The sequence below is a fragment of the Phodopus roborovskii genome, unplaced genomic scaffold (assembly GCF_943737965.1).
Source record: "Phodopus roborovskii unplaced genomic scaffold, PHOROB, whole genome shotgun sequence".
NCBI lineage: Eukaryota > Metazoa > Chordata > Mammalia > Rodentia > Cricetidae > Phodopus > Phodopus roborovskii.
This window is the reverse complement of record NW_026126517.1, coordinates 34,778,199-34,796,757: the sequence shown is the minus strand read 5'-3', so window position 1 is coordinate 34,796,757 and position 18,559 is coordinate 34,778,199. Positions and strand designations below refer to the sequence as shown.

General features: G+C 49.1%; 2 protein-coding genes across 4 annotated transcripts in view; one reads left to right on the top strand and one right to left on the bottom strand.

The window, feature by feature from the left end:
• The window catches only part of Stra6 (signaling receptor and transporter of retinol STRA6), a 76,225-nt gene that overhangs the window by 23,135 nt on the left and 34,531 nt on the right, over positions 1–18,559 (bottom strand). Inside the window, exon 1 of one of the 3 annotated variants that reach the window (XM_051197587.1) lies at positions 5,257–5,322. The exons of the other annotated variants lie outside the window; for them this stretch is intronic. Coding sequence (XP_051053544.1) covers positions 5,257–5,318 — 62 coding nt within the window. The 5' untranslated portion in view covers positions 5,319–5,322. Of the gene's footprint in view, positions 1–5,256; positions 5,323–18,559 lie in introns of those variants that run through there. 3 annotated transcript variants of the gene reach the window in all.
• Positions 10,630–18,559, top strand: part of LOC127231687 (coiled-coil domain-containing protein 33-like) — a 66,163-nt gene continuing 58,233 nt past the window's right edge. Inside the window, exons 1-2 of the mRNA XM_051197401.1 lie at positions 10,630–11,035; positions 11,947–12,296. Coding sequence (XP_051053358.1) covers positions 10,630–11,035; positions 11,947–12,296 — 756 coding nt within the window. The remainder of the gene's footprint in view (positions 11,036–11,946; positions 12,297–18,559) is intronic.

The following is an 18,559-nucleotide window of genomic DNA, read 5'->3' as shown; positions in this document are numbered from 1 at the left end:
ACACACACACACACACACACCACCACCACCATCAACATCATTAAACAACCTAAACACAGACAGGGGCCAAACTATCTTGGCTCCACACAGTGGGCTGGGAAGCAGGTCTATTGGCTGCCAAGCTTGAGAGAAGTTAATGTGGGTGTTCTTTATCTCTTTCTTCCTCTGCCAAACAGGAGGGTCAGAGCATCGTGGGATGCCTCCCTAGACTTCTATGCTTCCTTACCTATACCAGCACGCGCTGAGTTGGAGTAAGGTGAAACAGAACAGAGTACCTGGCTGTGCCAGGAGAGTAGTATGTTCTTCCTCTCCCCGGGGAGCGAGGAACAGACCAGGGGAGGGATGATGTGAAGCTCAGCTTCTGCTCAAGGCAGAGGCGACTTTCTTACTCTCATGGAGTAAGGCGGCTCCCTTTTGGTGAGATGGTTAATGCAAGGCCAGTGGCTTCCAGATGCTACTCAGGCTTCTGGACCTTCAGATTTGAAGTGACACAGGCCACGAAGATTGCACAGCTGTTTGTCTGGGAGTCTCCTTCCCCTTATGTCCTCTCTGGGTGGTACCACTATGGTACTGCCTTGAGAAGTGGGCTTGAACTCTAAGCTGACCACCGACTGCTGGCAGATCTGCTGACCACACAGGACAGGGCTTTCCACCCTTCTCTTGTCTCAGAACTTGGGTCCTGCTCTGATGTGACTTTTGCAACATTCTTGTACTTTCTTTCAAGCTCCCACTCACTTCCCAGCCCCCTGCTGTGCCCATAGTTGCAATCTGGTCCCTCAGAAAGGCTCTCCCTCTGACCCTCCCCTTCGAGCCTCCACAGCCTTAGTCCCACTTCACCTGGAGAGCTCCCTTGACTGCCCCTTCTGGACTCCTTCCACTCGTTGACTGATCTGGGGGAACCGCAGAGTGCCTCTGACCAACCAGAGCCTTCTTCTCTGTGTCCTGCCCTGCTAGAGCTGGGATCCCGGAGGCGGAAGCTGGCTGGTTGTGAAGCCAGCAGTCCCCACACCTGCTTTAATGACACTGCTTGATCTCTGAAAGGCAGCCCCCTCCCAGTCCCATTCCTGCCCCTCTTCCTGCCCACTCCCCCAGACCTCCTTCCCTCAGTGCTGGGATCAGAGGGACCTACCCCCCTTCTGTCCAACTCAGCTCCGTGCCCCTGAGCTGCTGGGGCCCCACAGGATACACTGAGCCGCAGTGTGTCTGCTGTAGCAGAGTATCTCCGCCCCTAAACCATTTGCCCGAAACTTGATCCCCTTGGCCCTCAGAATCACCCCCACTTGAGAAACCCAGGCTTTGATGGCTGAGTTTCCCCAGCTGTGGCCATGGGTAGCTCAGGGACCCCCCCTACCTACCCTCATTTGTCACCATCCATCACTCCCAGAGGGCCATGGCCTGATGAATTGTACTGAGCCCAGCCACCAGCTCAGCTTTTAATAACTGATCAGCACCCTGCTGCTGCCCAGCTGGGCTGAGATCCCTGACCATGGGGTAGGGAGGAGGGAGACCTCACTTTGATGAAGCTGGAATTTCTGGTATGAGCCATTCTAGGAGGAAGCCAAAGAGCCCCCTCAGAGACCCTCCCCTTCCAATCCTCACAAAGAGGCTGTGAGGCTCTAGGCCCCATTCAACAGCATAGCACATTTCTGTACACTCCCAAGGCAATGGAAATAACAGCAGATCCTTAGCACCCTATGCTGCTCACCACACTCCTCCAACATCCTCCTTAAAGGGATGCCCTGCAGGGAGGCAGATGCATGGGGGAGGAAAAGGACACTTAGAAGAAGCTATACCCTTTACTGTTACAGGCAGAGTAGGCGAGGGCTAGGACAAGAAAAGAGTCCAGCTTCTCAGGAGGAAGGCCTAGAGAGGGCAGTCTCCTTTTGGAAAGAGAAAGTTGTTGTAGTCAGTCAGGATGGGCAAGCTGGGGGCCATACGCTATCAGTGGCCAGGAGAAGAGAGCAGGATTGTGGACAATGCCCAGCATGGAAGAGGCAGAGAGAGAGAGAGAGAGAGAGAGAGAGAGACTACAAATAGCCCAAGGCTATGGCTATGAAGCTGTCAGTCTGCTGGGTACTGATGGCCCTTTCTCCTGGGAGAACTATTAGTGGGTAAACCATGTATCAAAAGAATCACCTGCCCTACTCTAAGGCACTGTGAAGCCACCCAAGGCTGTTTACAATAGGAAAAAATGAACAGCAATAAGTGCTCTATGCATCAAAAAGTCTTGATAGTCTACAGTGATGACTCTTTCACTGTGATAAAGGCGACACTTCCTGATACGATAGGGCAGATTCCGACACACTTTACCCGGTAGCAGTTATCACCTTGTCAGTGGCAGAGTGGTACAGAAATCACTATCTGTTTTATGCTTCAGACAAGAAGATGCGTGTGTGTTTGGATGAGGACAGAAAAGGTGAATCCAGCAGGCATACAGCACATCATCGTTCAGAGCAGTCACTCTGATGCCATTTGCCACAGGCATCCTTTTGCAGGTTCTTGGTCTCCTAGATAAAGGAATTTTTTAAAAAAAGATACAGAAGAGACCTCAAGGACTATTTATTGGAGTCAAAGAGAAAGACAGCCCCCTAACTAGCAGGGCCTGAAAGCCCTGTGTGTGTGTGTGTGTGTGTGTGTGTGTGTGTGTGTGTGTGTGTGTGTGTGTGTGGCGGAGGAGGGATGTCAGAATTTCTGAATCTAGGAAACGAAAACCAGAAGGTTCAGCAATGAGTCTGAGACCTTCTGCATGAAGGGGCAGGGCCTCGAGGTGTAGATGGACAGGTCTTACTAAGGGGACAATAGCATCCCATTTCCTTCTCCTCGCCTTTTGGCTTATGCAGGTCTCCTTTAGGTTGCATACAGGGTTCTTCTCTTTAACCCCGGAGAGATAACAAACAAAAGCATCCCCCAGGCTAGTCCTGATAGGAGAGCCACTGGCTGGCTGTCTTCCACTGACCACCTAGCAAGTCATTTGTAAAGAGAGCTACCAGCCATCAGACATGCCAGTTCGGGTGCCAGAGGATGCCCACATATTGGTGTCACATGTCCTGAATGGTGCCTGGGATGGCCCTCTGTAGCCGATGGCCATTTCTTGTCTCCTTTCTTCCTGCCTGATTCATTCTCAACACATGGGGGAGGGGCAAAACCTGACATGTATAGTGTTTTAATAAGTGAAAGGAAACTGGGAGGATGTACTGAAGCCTGAAGTGGGTAAGGAGCTGGGAGGCAGCATGGACTCCACTCTCCAGTGTCTGTTGTTCATCCCCCAGGCTCCCTTGCAGCCAGATGCAACCCTAAGACTAAGCTTTCATCAGTGAAATGGAAACATATTGAGTATAATTCTTAGGACATGTTTTTAAAAGAGGGTGCTTTCTTTACCTCTTCCTCCTTCCAGAAGGCTAAAATGCATCTGGAAGGCTAGATCTCAAGAAATCTTCAAGGACTAAGGTAGAGGTTGTGAGTTAATTAGAACAGAGCAGTAATTTAGCTGCAAAGGTGGAGCCTGAGCTGAGACTAGACCATAAGGTGAATAGTCTATCCTAGGTTCCACAGTCTGTCATAGCCAAAGGAGAGTTAACCATAGAGATCTTGTGAAGTAGTAGGGTCAGCAACTGAGGGAGAAGTTAGGTCAGAGATTTCTACCCAGCACATCCCCCACCCCCATCCCACTGCTCTATCCCCAGGGATCTCCCTTCCTCTACCACCGATTTGCTCTGGAGTTAGAAGACCATAACTAGGACAAGGGAAAGACCCCTTCAGCTCATTAATTCAAGTGACAGGTCATAGTTCTCAACACCTTGTCTGCCATGTGCAGCGGTCTGTCCATCTCCAATAGTAAGCTTGTTTTCCAACTCATTATCCTGCCAGGCTGTTAATCCCTGCCCGTCAGTCCCTCAATCCTGAACATTAGCACCCTTTGTCTCCATCTTTCTGTGTCTCTCCCTCCTTTACTTCTTTCTTCTCTCCGTAAGAAATGCCAAATATGAGTCCTTTCTATCAAATACTGCAACATTTGTACTTACGACAACCAATTCAAATCTGTTTATCTTCCCCGACTTATAAGACTTTTATGCAAATGTTTTAATCCAGTAAAACCCTTGTTTACACAAAGGCCCACTGGTGCTGTATTCCAGGAATTTGATGGCCTGGAGTAGTGACTCCTTTCCTCTTCCATCATTTCCAGTGTGCTAACTCTTTTCAGACTAAGCAATTGAATTAAGGCCATGAGATGGGACTCCAGCTGATGGGGAAAAGACACAGTCATCTCCTGATTAAAATAGAAACCAAATGCACTCCAGGTCTCAGTGTTTGTTCTTCTGAACTCACCCTCTTGATCAAAAGGAAAGTTTGCTTTGCCCAGATATTTCAGTTGGAGTGGTAATCTCTTTGTTTGTCTCAAAACTTATTACTATGCCCTCCCTTTCTCACTTTATAATATGTGGTTGCTTAGGCTGGCCTTGAACTTGTCGTAATCCTCCTGTCTCTACCTCTGAATGCTATGATTTGAGCCATTATGCTTGATTTAGGATATATTCTTGTCTTTCCTTTTTTTCTCTATTTTACATGCATGTGCATGTGCATGTGTGCATCTCTGTGTGTTTATCTCTCTGTGTGCACATGTGGGCATAAGTCTCTCTGTGTATGTGTGCATGTGTGTGTTCCTATGTGTATATGCATATGTGTGTACCTCTGTGTGTGTGTATCTCTCTGTGTGTATATGTATGTGTACCTGTGTGTGTGCATATGTGTGTGCACCTCTGTGAGTGTGCATATGTGTGTGTACCTCTCTCTGTGTGTATCTGTGTATCCATGTGTCTATAGATGTATGCGACTTCAGTTATCATCCTCAGGAGTGCTGCCTACTCCTTTGTCGATCATTGACCTGAAGCTCAACAATTAACTAGGTTTGCAGGGATCCTCCCATCTCGGACTCCCCAGTTCTGGGATTATAAATGATTTCCACAGCACCCAGAACTTTTATGTGGATTCTAAGGATCAAATTCTAGTCCTCCCACTTGCAATGCAATCACTTTACCATGCCCTAGTCCATCATGCCTCTCCTAACTGTTGGTGTGTCTCATTCTAACTATGACAGACATGCATTCTGTTCCTCCTTCCCTCACTAAGAAATTTGCTTCTTCCTCCTAAATGTTTCAGATAGGATCTCTCTTAGCCCCTACCTGCCTCCATCTGGCTCCTAACCAGGCCAGCTCCCCATGCTACTCAAACCAGTTCCTGCTCAGTTCTATGGCTTACCTGCTCTGTCTGTCAGGAGTTCCTGGAGGCCTAGAGTCTACAGGCCTCCAGTCTACAATCATGAGCCAGCTGATCCGCCCAGCAGTCAGCACTCAGACTCCCAAAGGCCAGTGCTGCTGACTCTGCCAGTAAGCCTGCCCTCCCCGACCTGCCACCCCAGGAACTTTAGTCCTCAGAGGCAAAACTGATGAAGAGGTTTGCAGGGGTGAGCCCCAGAATCTCCCCTGCAGCCTCTGCATACTCCCACAGCTCCTACTCTGCCAAAGCCAGGGCCAGAAGATTTCAGGAATGGCTATGGCACTGCTGGCCTGCTCAGTATTGAGCTTGGGGCCTCAGAGACTTACAGGGGACTGAGGGGGACAGGTTTAACAATTATCACACAGGAGATAGTTTCCAGGGAGCCGGTTCCTCCATGCAGGAAAATAACTGTGTTTTTAACCTATAGGCTTGTAACCTATAAACTGAATGATTATAAGTTCAAGCCCTCCTGGCCCTTAGTCTCTCAATCTGCCATGTGGCGATAGACTGATTGTCTGTTTCACTTTGCAATCCTGTCACCCTATGAGTCTGTGACACTCAGACCTGAAGAGAACAGGATGAGCTTGAGAAGGAGGAAGCTTTGAAGGAGCTGGGAGGGCGCAGGAAGCAGACCTATAGGGAGATGGGGTGATCTATGGATCCCACAGGCTGGACATCAGGAAACCTGAGCCTACCCTCCCCACCCACCTGCGCTCTCTTCCCTGTTTCCTCTGGTGGAAGAGGGTGAACGTCTCAGCCACAGGTCCCAGCAACTTCCAGGGAACTCTCAGATGTCCCTGCTCTTGGTGAGAACTCAGCTCTGTGCAGAGGCCAGGAGTGGGTAGGCAGAGAGGGAGAGGGAGGTAGGTGCCTGGAGATGGAGGCCTAAGAGCCCTCAGGAACCCTGGGGGCCACTGGCAGGCAGGCTGAAAAGAATCATTGTGAGAAAGAGGAAGAGGCCCTCTGGGGTGGCTAATTACAGGCCAGGCTCTTCCAGACCCTAGCAGCCTCTGAGTGGCCATTCTTCTAAGAAGAAAGGGGAGTCCAGGGGCCCATTAAGGCTTTCATGCTGGGACTGCAGAAGGTATCTTGGAGGTCAGACGGCCTTCGGAGACTACTGATTCCCTGCACCTTTCTCCATACTCAAGGGGCATAGGCCCTGCCACCCAGCACAGCCTTGCCTGAGGTTTGCTGAGGTTTCCCTAGACTTTTGAAAGATGTTAAAGGGGAGGTTCCGTCCTATCTCTCTATGCATGGTAGGACTCTGTTTTCTCACATCCTGATATGCTAAGATGCTATGACCATCTCTGCAGAATGGAGACCAGAACTCTTCTGAAAAATCTAAGCATCAGGGGGCCTTGCCTCCTGTCCTGCCACATAGTACATAGTCCATTACGGCTTTCCTCTCTTTTGGGCACACCAAGGCTCCTCAAGCTGAGTTCAAAAGCCTCAAATGGTCTTTACCTCTCACAGAGGGGATCCAGATAAAACAGCCACAAATAGAAGCTGAGTTTTATTTAATTTCTTATTGATATATTTAAAGTTCATGGGTGTATTACCTGCATGTATGTCTGTGCATCAAGTGTATGCAGAGCCCACAAAGGCCAGAAGAGGGTGTTGGATTTTCTGGGACTGAAGTTCTAGAGGACTGTGAGCCACCATGTGGGTGCTGGGAATCAAATCTGGGTCCTCTGGAAATGCAGCCAGTGTTCTTAACAGATAAGCCATCTCTCCAGCCCTGGTGAAGTTGTCTTTACTAATTAATTTACTCATTCATTCACTCCTTGATCCTTTAATCACCTCCTGGGTCCCTATTACTGATCTGGGCACACAAACTGTCACATGTTTCCTAAAGAAATTTCAATAGAAGATGGGTAGGTCATCGGTTGCAACAGGACAAGAAGGGTGCAGGGTAGCCAAGGAGAGGGTCGCTGGAGGGTCTGAAGGTAAAGGTTTTGTGCGGCTGCAGAAGGAACTGGGCAGTGTGAGCAGAGGAACAACACCAGCAAAGGCAGGCAGTGCAAAGGTGCAGGATGGACCTGGCAGGTGCAATCTGAGCCTTCCCTAGGTTGTTATCCTGTGGGAAGTGAGCCGGTCTGAAAGGACAGTGCTGTGAGGCTTCATTCACAGGAGGACCTGCAGTGGGCCTGTCCAACAGCATCCGGACACAGAAAGCAGAGGGTAAGGTGCCAGGGAATGAGGGCTGCAGGGAGGGGGCTGCTGTTCAATGGGAACAGTTTCTGTTTTAGGAGATAAAGAGTTCTACGGCTTGATAACAGAGCAAGGAGAACATACCCCTGAACTATACCTTTAAAAACATTATCTATTTGTATCTATGTAATTTCAAAAATCATTGGCGTTTTGTTGTTGCTTCTTTTCTTCATGTAACCCAATCTGACCACAAACTTGATGTAGTCAAGGATGACCTTGAACTTCTGATCTTTCTATCTCCCCCTCCTGTATTACACTCACCTTTATGTGGTCCTGGAATCAAGCCTAAGGCTTTGATGTGTGCTAGGCAAGTATCCTATCAACTGAGCTACATCCCCAGATCCATGATTTTTATTTTTTTCCCTTAAATTTTGTATTACATCTATCTATATTTCTATCTATTTATCAATCATCTGTCTGTCTCACTATCTATCTACCCACCTATTTATTGTGTATGTTTGTGAACATTTGTTCCACAAATCTCATGTGGAAGTCAGAGGACAATTTTTTGAGAGTTGGTTCTCTTCCACCAAGAAACAAAATCGAGTTGTTAGGTTTCGTAGCAAGTGCCTTTACCCTCTGAGCCATCCTGTCAACCAAGTTTTTGTTTGTTTGTTTGTTTTAAGTAATGCATACAAACACACAAAGTGAGCCTACCCTAGAGATAGAGTTGGAATGGGATAGTTGGAAAGGGATGGGATGACAGACAGTGGAGGGTCCTAAAAGCATGCTGAAGCCAACAAGAAACCTCAGAGGCTTTGTGAACAGATGGAGAGGGCAGCAGAGAGGCCAGCAGTTCTCCCTGGAAGAACCAACTGGGAAGACACAATTCTACACATAGGCCTTGCCTGCTGGAGAAGGGTGGGAGGGTACAGTGTGAAGAAGTCACCAGGTCTTGGGGCAGGCAAGATGGCTCCTCATCTATGGCATCTCTGGGAATGGCTTCAGACACATGAGGGAAGAGAGTTGTTTGTACCAAGCCTCTTTGCTTCAGGAAAGGCCTGGCAGAGACAAATCACAGGCTCCAGTCCAAGGCTGGCCACACGTGGGTTGTCAAGCAGCCCCTACCACCCACCATCTCCCCTAAACAGCCATTCTGTGGCCCTTTTCCCTGTGTGACTTCCAGAGTTCCAAACCACTAGAGCTACAGGATGACTCACCTACCCAACTGCTGCCCATCACACAGAAGGGGCACCAACACCCAAAGAGAAGGGATCTACGGAATGTTGGGTAACTAGAACTTTTCCTTGGGGTCTCCTTGGGGAAATGAAAAAATTGAATTTGATAGTTGTAAAGGAAACCTGCCACATACACTGAGATCCTTATCTGTATTTGTCAGTGTCTTTCTTCCCTAAATGAAAATGGTTTCAGCTGTCATGGCTAACTGAATGTAAGCATCTGCTACAGACTCAAAACTGTCCTGCAGCTTCAGGCTACAAAATTTCCCCAGTAGAAGGTATCACAACCTTGGGTTGCTCCTAGGACATGTTTTGTAGGGGAATATATAGCTAGACTGTACTCCTTAGGTTCAGACCTCAATTCTCACTGGTCATTTGTTCTGGGAAGTGTCTGAACATTCTTCCAGCCTCACATTCTCCATCTAAAAAACATGAAATAGTCATGTCACTTTATAGACCCACAAGAATGGCTGGTGCCCAGAAACTGCTTAGTGGAACGCATCACTAATAGTAGTGATATTGATATCATTGGTATGGTGATAATGGTTTTCTTGATGGTGGTGATGATGGTAATTGTTGGTATCTAGATGGTATGAAGTTTATTCCACAAGCACAAACTCTGAACCAGATGTGGCCCCATGCCTGTAGAAAACAGTGAACAGGAGGTAAAGCCTACAAGGACTGTCCTTCTGGACAAACACAAGGCCACATATATGGGGAACTGCAGAAGAAAACACTCAGATTAGGAGGTCAGAGAGACTGCTCAAACGGCAATGCCGTTTCTAGTAGCTAGATAAACAATATATAAACAGCAGTGGGAAAAATAGAAAAAATGTTCATTCTTGAGGTGAACCCAGAGTCTGGTATTTCTTTCTACCATTACTCCCTCTTTCCAGGTACCTGTGATGCACACTGCTATGCTTGCCACAGTAGGTAATGAGCGTGATGATGATGGTGGTGGTGATGATAATGATGGTAATGATGGTGGGGGTAGTGATGGTAATAGTGGGGATAATGGTAAGACAGTAGTGGTGGCAGTAGACTTGCTCTCTACTGAGAAGTGTTAGGATCCTCTGATTATCACTGAAACCCAGGACCAGGGAGCACAGATTCCTGATTGACAACATTGGTGTGAGAGACCAAATTCTCTCTGCAAAGTGAAGCTGTGTGTCTTGATTAAAGAAAGCTGGCTGCAGAAACACATACTGATTGGACACTCCCTTCCCACATCCACACTAAGGACTCTCAGGTAGAGACATGCTCACCAGAAATAAGAGAGTTCTGAATACCATATACCCACGTGCCCCTCATTTTTTATAGAACATATCATCTCTTTACATACTTGAGAATTTGAGGCAGTGTGTGTGTGTGTGTGCTTGTACATATACTATGTGTATATATTTAAGAATGTATATGTCTATGAGTACATATGTATGTGTATGTGCACATGGAGAGGTCAGCCTTGGGCCTTATTCCTCATGAACCTTTTTTTTTTTAGACAGGAACTCACTGATTTTTCTGGAGTGACAGGCCAGCTCCAGGATCTACCTATTTAGACCTTCCCAGGTTGAGATGATAGGCATGCACCACCATTCCCAGCTTACATGGGTTCTGGGAATCAAATGCACATTCTCAAGCATGTACAACAAGTAATTTACTGACTGAGCTAGCTTCTTGGCCCTTGTCATTTGTTTACATGTTCTGTGTTTATCTTTGTCATCTCTACCTACTGCCTTCACTGGAAGACAGGCCTGGGGGTAGAGGGGGCAGGAACATGTGTTGGGGTCACTGATATATTCAAAATGCCTAAAGCAGCACCTCGGATACAGTAGGTTCTCAATAAATATTTGCTGGAAGGTCAAATGCTAAATGGGAAGAATTAATTGCTGCTTTTGTTCCCTAGTTCAGGCTCAGTTTCCTGGCTTGTTGCCTGGATCCTTCTCAAACAAACAGAGAAGGGTGAGGTATGGCTTCAAATGCCAATCTGTCTGCTTTCAGAGTGGAAGGGGACTATGAGCAAGAGAGGACAGAGCTCTGCCTGGACTTCGACTCGGCTGAAGCCATGGCCTTCAGAGGTCCTGATCTCCACCTTCCTGCATTCCTGATGAGCCAGAGGCTGAAGGCAGAGGAGATGACATTGGACCTGGAGTTTGAAGTCTTGAGTGTGGGATTTAATGAGGAGGGCAGATATGCCCTGAGGCTGTCAGCTGAGAACCCACTGCAAGCAGGCTCCGGGGCTGGAGTGCAGTTGCGAGTCAATGATGGGGACCCCCTCCCAGCCTGCTCTGCTGTCACTGAGGTCATTGAGCAGCAGGCCCCTGAGCAGAGCCTCACCTTCACCAGGAACAAGTTTATCTTTACTTTGCCCAAAGGTACAAAAAAGAGTCAGGGGTTGGGGGGGGGGATGGAGAGCCTTGGGACTTTGCCCTAGACCTTGTCAAAACCTTGGGGAGCTTCAAGGGAACAGGGAGAGCCATAGACAGGGTTCTAGGCTTCTAGACAGACTTCCAAGCTGTGCCTGTGTGATTGTGTGACCTTGGGCAAATGCTGGCCCTGTAAAAGCCCCTGCTTCCTTCAGCGTAACATGGGGATGCTGACACTGTTCTTACAGGGGGTAATGGTGAAGGAGAACTAAAGGGGAGGTTTGGGTTTGAAAGAAGCAAGCCCAAAGCACGTCTTAAGCTTAGAGCCAGTCTTAAGCAGTGAACGTTACATGGACTAATGCTACAAGCCCCCTAAGCACCCATTGGTTATAGAAATGGAGAATGGACAGCATGGATGAATAGGAGACCCTGGTCTTGCCTTCTGGGAACTTACAGATTAGATACAAAAAGGCAGGAATTCTGAGTCAAATAATAGCTAAGTAATTTAGAAGATCCAGGCTTAGAATGAGACCTATCTAAGTAGGCTTCCTGGTGGAAGCCCAAGATTAAGGTTGGCCAGAAATCAGGGACTTGCCAAACTCTTCCCTGGTCCTGAGTGGTGTCAGGACCGAGAATGACTCCCACAGGCTGTAAGTTTTTCCTTCCTTACTCTGGTAGACTCACATGAGACAAAGGTAAGGCCTTGGGGGAGGCCTGAGAGGAATCACCCACAAGAGAAATCTTAGCCAAGCACACTTGGGTTCATCTCAAGTTGCCCTAGGATCCTAAATGCTCTTCTTATTCCCTGGAAGAGAGAGGGAGACCCTGGAGACCACATTCAAACCCATGTTCTCTGCCCAGGGTGTAGGAAGAGGGAGGGAACCCCACAGACCACATTCAAATCCATCTTCTCTACCCAGGGTTCTGCAAGAATGATGGGCAGAATGACGCACATCTGCGTGTAGAGGCACTGAGGCTGGATGGACCCTCAGGACAGGTGGCCCAGAGGGTAGGTGAGGCTATCTTCCCCATCTACCCACGACCAGATGAGCCCCGAATGAACCTCACAGCACAGAAGCATGAGGACCTCTATCGCTACTGTGGCAACCTGGCTCTTCTCCGAGCAAGTGAGGATACCACAGCCCGCCACTGCGGGGGCCTGGCCTACAGTGTAGCCTTCCATGTGCACCGAACCCCTGAGTCCTCTGTCTCAAACTGCCTTGTGGAGCCCAGCCAGCCAGAACTGATGTCCCTACATCCAGAGCTACAGGTGGGTAGTACTCCTGGGTCCTTGCTCAGGACATGGCCTCTGATAAAGCTTGCTGTCTGCCACCTTACAATCCCCAGCCTCAATCTCCTACATTCTCAGCAGACTTCAAGGGAGGCCCTAAGTGACAAGGCTTTTCTGTGAGCCCATCCAGCTCCAGCACTGACCAGGAAGGGCTTAGCTAGGAACCAGGATCTTGGCAGCATCAGGCTCAGGTGAGGCTCAGGTGAGGAGTATTAGTCCTTTTATAGGAAGTTTCCCAATATGGCCATGACCAGGCTTCATGTTCAATTGAGAATTCACAGAGCAAATAGTAGCTTACTTCACAGGTGGAGAAAACATACCCATGATTCTGGATTCCACTAAATCTCAACATTTATTGGGAATCTCAGAACACAGTGGTGTGTGGAATCCAAGGCCTGGTCAGTCCCTAAGCACGGACTGTCTCTAGATACAGTACATTTGGAAACAATATGGGTATCACACATGACCCTCAAGGCTGGCAGCAATGCTCTGAAGAGGGAGTGTAAGTCCGGGAAAGGCTTCCTCAGATGTGCCATTTGAGAGGGGTCTCCCATTCCTCCTCCACTCATTATCTGTTCACTCCTCCATCCCGTATTTGACTGTGTCAGAGCCACACAAGGTGGGTGAGGGTTAGGGGTGGCAATTTTAGGCGTAGGGGAGAAGATTCCAGGAATGAGGTCTAGTATAAGCTAGCAAAGAGAAGGGGATGGTTCAGCTGGCAGCAAAGGGACAACCTGAGGTGGCTCTCCAAGGGCACAGCTCTCCTGCTCGTTCTCACTCTCTCCCTCTCTCTCTCTCTCTCTCTCTCTCTCTCTCTCTCTCTCTCTCTCTCTCTCTCTCTCTCTCTCTCTCCCTCTCTCTCTCATGCACATGCATACACTCTAGGCTAGCACTGAGTAGAGCTGGGAGATAGACTGCGTTGGTCATGGAGAGAGGTGCAGTGAGGGAAGAAGGGGGAGGAATTGAAGCTATCGCTACCATGACAGAGAGCAGAAGTGGGTATAGGGAGGCACGGGAGGGGGATGCAAGGAAGGGATTTTAGGTAAAGTTAGCAGGCATCATATGTCAGGGACCCAGGAACAGCTGCTCTTGCCCAGGCGTCCTGGCCTACTAACACAATACACTCTAACCATTCTCCATTCGTTTCTGGATTAATTAGCCCACCTCTCTGACCCCTCTGTGTTCAGCTCTGTTCTGTTCTATTGTGAAATGAGATGGGTAGCCTGGGTGAGTCTGAAAGCTCGCTGTATCCAGAGCCTGTGCCCTGTCCCTCCATCTAATGGTGCTATCTAGAGAGGAGGATCGGAACCCAGGAAGAAGCTGTCCCTGCTCTTTGGATCCCAGCACAGCCTGCCCAGCCTGAACCACATAGACAGTACATTCAGGCTATGCTGTAAAATGGGGGTAAAAGAGGTTGGGACTGCTGGGGGGAGGGGGCTGGCTAGATGGCTGCCTCGACCTCAGCAGCTCTAATTTCTGTTATTTAAAGCCATCATCTCTGCGCCACACTCCCTCTTAAAGTGTCAGATGTCTGCTTCTACCAAGACAAGAAAATAGCTTTCAAGGGAGAGGAAAATGGCTCCCCTTGGGTGGGGGTGGGGGGTCAGCAATCACAGCCCTGATGACAGTGCCAGAGCCCACAGACAATGGAGGGCTCCTTGTGAACAGGGGACATGCTTGCAGTTAGACAGACTCGGTCCTGCAGCTCAGCCTAAGGAAGGCAGGCTCCTGTCCCTATTGTCACTTGGAGGCCTAGGCAGAGCACTAAAGGCTAGTGGGGCTCAGCAGTTCTTTGGACCTGTGGACTAGAACATAGGGACCCTCATAGCCATACTGTCTCCCTGCCATGTGGATAGGGACAAGGACATCCAGATAAGATGATTTCATAAGGAAGCAGGAATTTTACCCAGGAAGAGGGTCTTCCCCTGGCTCTCTGGTTGACAACTGAAGACGAGGTAGGCAGTGAATAGGAGGAATAGAAGAGACAACAGAGAATTTCATTTGGGACTTCCAGCACAACTTCAGCAACTTCAGTTCCCGAGTCCAGGAACAGATTTTTGGGCTCCAGAAACAGAAGCTTTTATTCAAAGCCATTTCCTCCAGGAAGCCTTCCCAGCATAGACACCATTCCTGCCTAGCTATTGTCAGCCCTGTTGGCACCAGGTGTCTCAACAATCTATTCAGTTTAGAATTTCAGTTTCACGAGTGTTTTTTGCTTTAATAGTGTGTGCCATTTTTCCAAGCCACAACAGATGAAGGTCATGGGACGGGGGGCAATAGAACAACGGGGTGAAGGGCAAGCAGGCATCAAACTGGGTTGCAGGGACAGGGCTCAGTGAGTGACCAGGCCCAGGGCTCAGCATGAATGTCTGCTGACTGAGTCTGAATCCTTTTGTTTCCTGGGCATGGTGCACCGGTTATTTGGTTCTAATGGGCCACACTGAATGCTGTTGCTTTAAGATAATATTTTCCTGGAGGTGGGCGCAGTTAGCAGGAACTGTTCCCAGGAATTTTTCCAACATAGACAGCCAGGGACTGAGGGTGGAGGTGGCTCATAAGTACCCTGACTCACAAAGGAAGACCCCAGGCAGAAGCTACCAGGTTCCCTGTAGCCACTGGCTATCACCCTCCTCCAAGGCACAAGGCCTTCCTTAGATGCCTGCCCACACCTGGTATACCTGAATTCACCTCCTGGCAGCTTTGAATCCATGTGACTAATCGTCTGTCCTTGCTCAGAAAAAGGGGTATGATCAGAAAGGAGGTACAGGGTCTGTACAGTGCTAGGCAGAGGGGACTCTGAGAAGAAAGAGGGTAGAAAGTGCAGGCAAGTCTGAGCTCTGACCAACTCCCAAAATGTATGCCTCCTGGTGGGGTGACTTAGGGGAGGCCCTGAACCATTATGCCTTCAAAGGCCACTCATCTTCCCATAGGCAGGGCTGTTGAAGACAGAAACTTTGGGTTGGAAATTCCCAGGGTTGAAGTTTCTGGAAACAAGAGTTTAATTTCTTGCTAGTAGCTCTGGGGGCCACCTTGGGGATTCCTGCCATTGCAAACCTCAATTTCCTCCTGTAGTTCCCCAGGAAGAGGAGGGAGGGTGTGGTGGGAGCCCTCCCCACAGTCACCTCTCCCAAACAATTGCAGTTTTGTTTCATGGAAATGATTCTGTTTCCCTGGAGACTTTTAAAAAGACACTTTCAATTTTTTTTATTTCTTCCATTTAAAACACCTTTTTATTTTATTATTATTATTATTTTGCCCTGGAGGAACAGGGAAAGGAAGAAAGCTAATAAAGCAATCACCCAATGCGAAGCACCTGGCTCTAAGCCTGTGGATTCTGACTATGGCTCTGGTACTAAACAAGCTGGGGGCTTTTATTAAGGAGAAGTGGAGGAGAACCGAGCAGCCATGGAACAAGCTGAGTGGCTTGCCTAACCTCACCTCGACTCTTGGTCCCTACACCTCGGTGGCAGGGGAGTCAGTGTTCTTTCCCTTTGTTCCCTCCCTCTCCCCACCCCCCTTCAGCCTGTTTGTTCCTAGTCCTGATTCTGGCTGGAGCTGCAGGCCAGCACTTTCGCTACCCCAGGAATCCTCCAGCTTCAGGCCAGAGCCCTGCCAGTCTTCACTCTCCCTCTCCAAGCTGCTTTTAAATTCATTATGCCTTTTATTGCTTGCTATTGCATGTGCTATTCCCATTGCCCTGGAGACTGGAGTGGTTCAAGCTGGGGAGGCACACGATGTGGATTTCATTAACTCCACTCTTTACTGCCCATTCACTCTGGTCTGGAGGGGTAGGGAGGGAGACTTGGGCACCTCTTTGTTCATGCCCCATCCCTCAGTGCCAGCCCACTCCCCCGAGCCCACTCCCCTGGTCTTTCAAAGCATCCACTTGCTGTAGAACTGGAAGAGAAGAATGCTGTGACCCATTTCACAGGTTGGAAGATGGGTCTGGGAAAATAATGCTGGGACCACAAAAAGGAAGAGATGGGAGGTGCGGCAGGAGAGAGCAAGTTAGCCCCTTGCCCTGGCTGGAGTAGCTGCTGTGTACTGGGATCCCAAAGCTGTCCCTTCTCTGCCTCTTTTGCCTCCATCAAGTCTGCGGACTGCAGCTAGCCAGCTAGCTCTTCCTTGCAAATGAGGCAGTTTTATGGGCTTTAGAAAAACACTCCAATTGTTCCCTCAATTACCCTGGAGCAGATTGAATATATTAATCTCTCTCTTAACTGGAGTTAGAGACTCAGCTGCCACCCCTCCCCCCAACCACCAGCGCCCTTCTGCAGGCACGTGCCAGGGATTGACTCCCAGCCCCCATCTTCCTGGGCCTGGAGCCCCAAGCGGGTCAGTTTTGGCCTTAGTAAATTCTCTCTCTCTCTCTCTCTCTCTCTCTCTCTCTCTCTCTCTCTCTCTCTCTCCCTCCCTCTCTCTTCCTCTCTCTCCCTCCCTTCTCTCCCTCTCCCCCCCACCTACACACACACACACACACACACACACACACACACACACACACACACAACCCTGTTTTACATTTCTCTATCAATTTTCATTGATTTTTTTTTTCTCCTCTGCCATTATTTGAAAGAGCTCTTTTCTTAAGTAAACGTAATCATGGGACTTCCACCCCCCCCACCCTCTTACCACATAGGGACTGGGCGGGGTCTGAGACACTCCCCTCAAGCTCCAGTGACAAGTGCCTCCAGCTTAAACACACTCTGCCCCAGGCAGCTGAGCCCTGCTAAAAGCTACCTGAGGTTTCCCTTTGTAGCGCGATTTTCTTTTATTTCTGTGGAACAAAGGCACTGTCAAGACGTTCTCAAAGAGCGCTGTCACCCATACAGAGAGGGGTGTAGCCTGTCTCTACGGTAGTGAGGCTGTGGCTGGCAGAGCAATGGAGTAGTTCTGGCCCTGGGGAGGATGGAGCAGAGAGCACTCCCAACCCCTCCCCAAAACACACACACACACACACACACACACACACACACACACACACACAAAATCAAGGGGAGGAGCTAGGGTCTGACTGTCTCTATAATGGCCTGCTGCCCACCTGCTATGAAATAATTCCTTTCAAGGAATCCTCTAGGGAGAACCAGCCCCCCCCCCATGGTGGCTATCCTGGCGCCTGGATTCCATATTTATGTCCCTACACAAGTCTGTGCCTCTACCTCCCAGCTGCCTGATCTTCAAGTTGTCTCTACAGGCCTGGCATCCTGTCATAGAGGCCCGGGTCAGCTGAGTGGACAGAGCAGCCAGCTTTCGATGACAGGCAGGCAAATGGGTCAGAATGGCATGGATGCAGGTTAAGCTCTGGTTTATCTAGCAGCATCTTGACTTTGCACAAGTTGCAGGATTTTCTCAGCCTCTACTTGCTCACTTGTGAATTGGGTGAGAACAACCCCTATGTCTGCTATTGCTGGGCAGATTTAAGTGAAAGTGGAGTAGCATACAGTCCAGTGTGCCCCGCATTCACCATTTTAATGAAGGCTTGCAGTCCTAGTAACGAGCTCACAAGCTCACGGGTGAAATCTGTGTTGAACAAGGCACATAGTACAGGCTTCCTTTTCTGCACCTAGAAAACAAGACTGCTCCTTCTATACCAGCCAGTCTCCCTGAAGAGGGGTGCTATGGACTTGTGAATCCCCTGATCCCTGGGTCAGATACCAGACTGCAGGGTGGAGAGGGCCAGTCTGGGTGCTAGTCTGGGAAGTAGCTCCCTTAGCAGATTGTTGTAAGGGAACAGAGCAGAGCAGATGGCCCTGCTGGCCCGCCTCCTTGCTGCCTCTCCCCTCTCCCACCAGCAAGGACTGGTGCTGAGTCACACCTTCTGAGAGAGAGAGAGAGAGAGAGAGAGAGAGAGAGAGAGAGAGAGAGAGAGAGAGAAGAACGGAGCTGGGGAGATGGAGAGGAAGGGGGTGCCTGCTTTTGAAGTCCTCTTAATCAGTCCAGCCCCAAATTCAGGGAAATGTGGGCCTACCTCTCATCTCCAGAGGTCACCTTCACAGATATTTAAGCTCACAGGAACATACATGCACATAGTGTTTATAGATATGCAAAAGCACATCCAGTCCCCTCACAAAGACAAGATCACAAGAAAAACATACATAGGAAGCACACATGCCTCCATATCTAGACCCACGCCTCCTGGCCTCATCTTTGTACAAATCCCCCAAGCACAATCCCTCCCAAGTGACTAAGAGGCTTGGAGACATGGCATGTGTGATGTATGAGGTGAGATTAAAGCTCGGTGT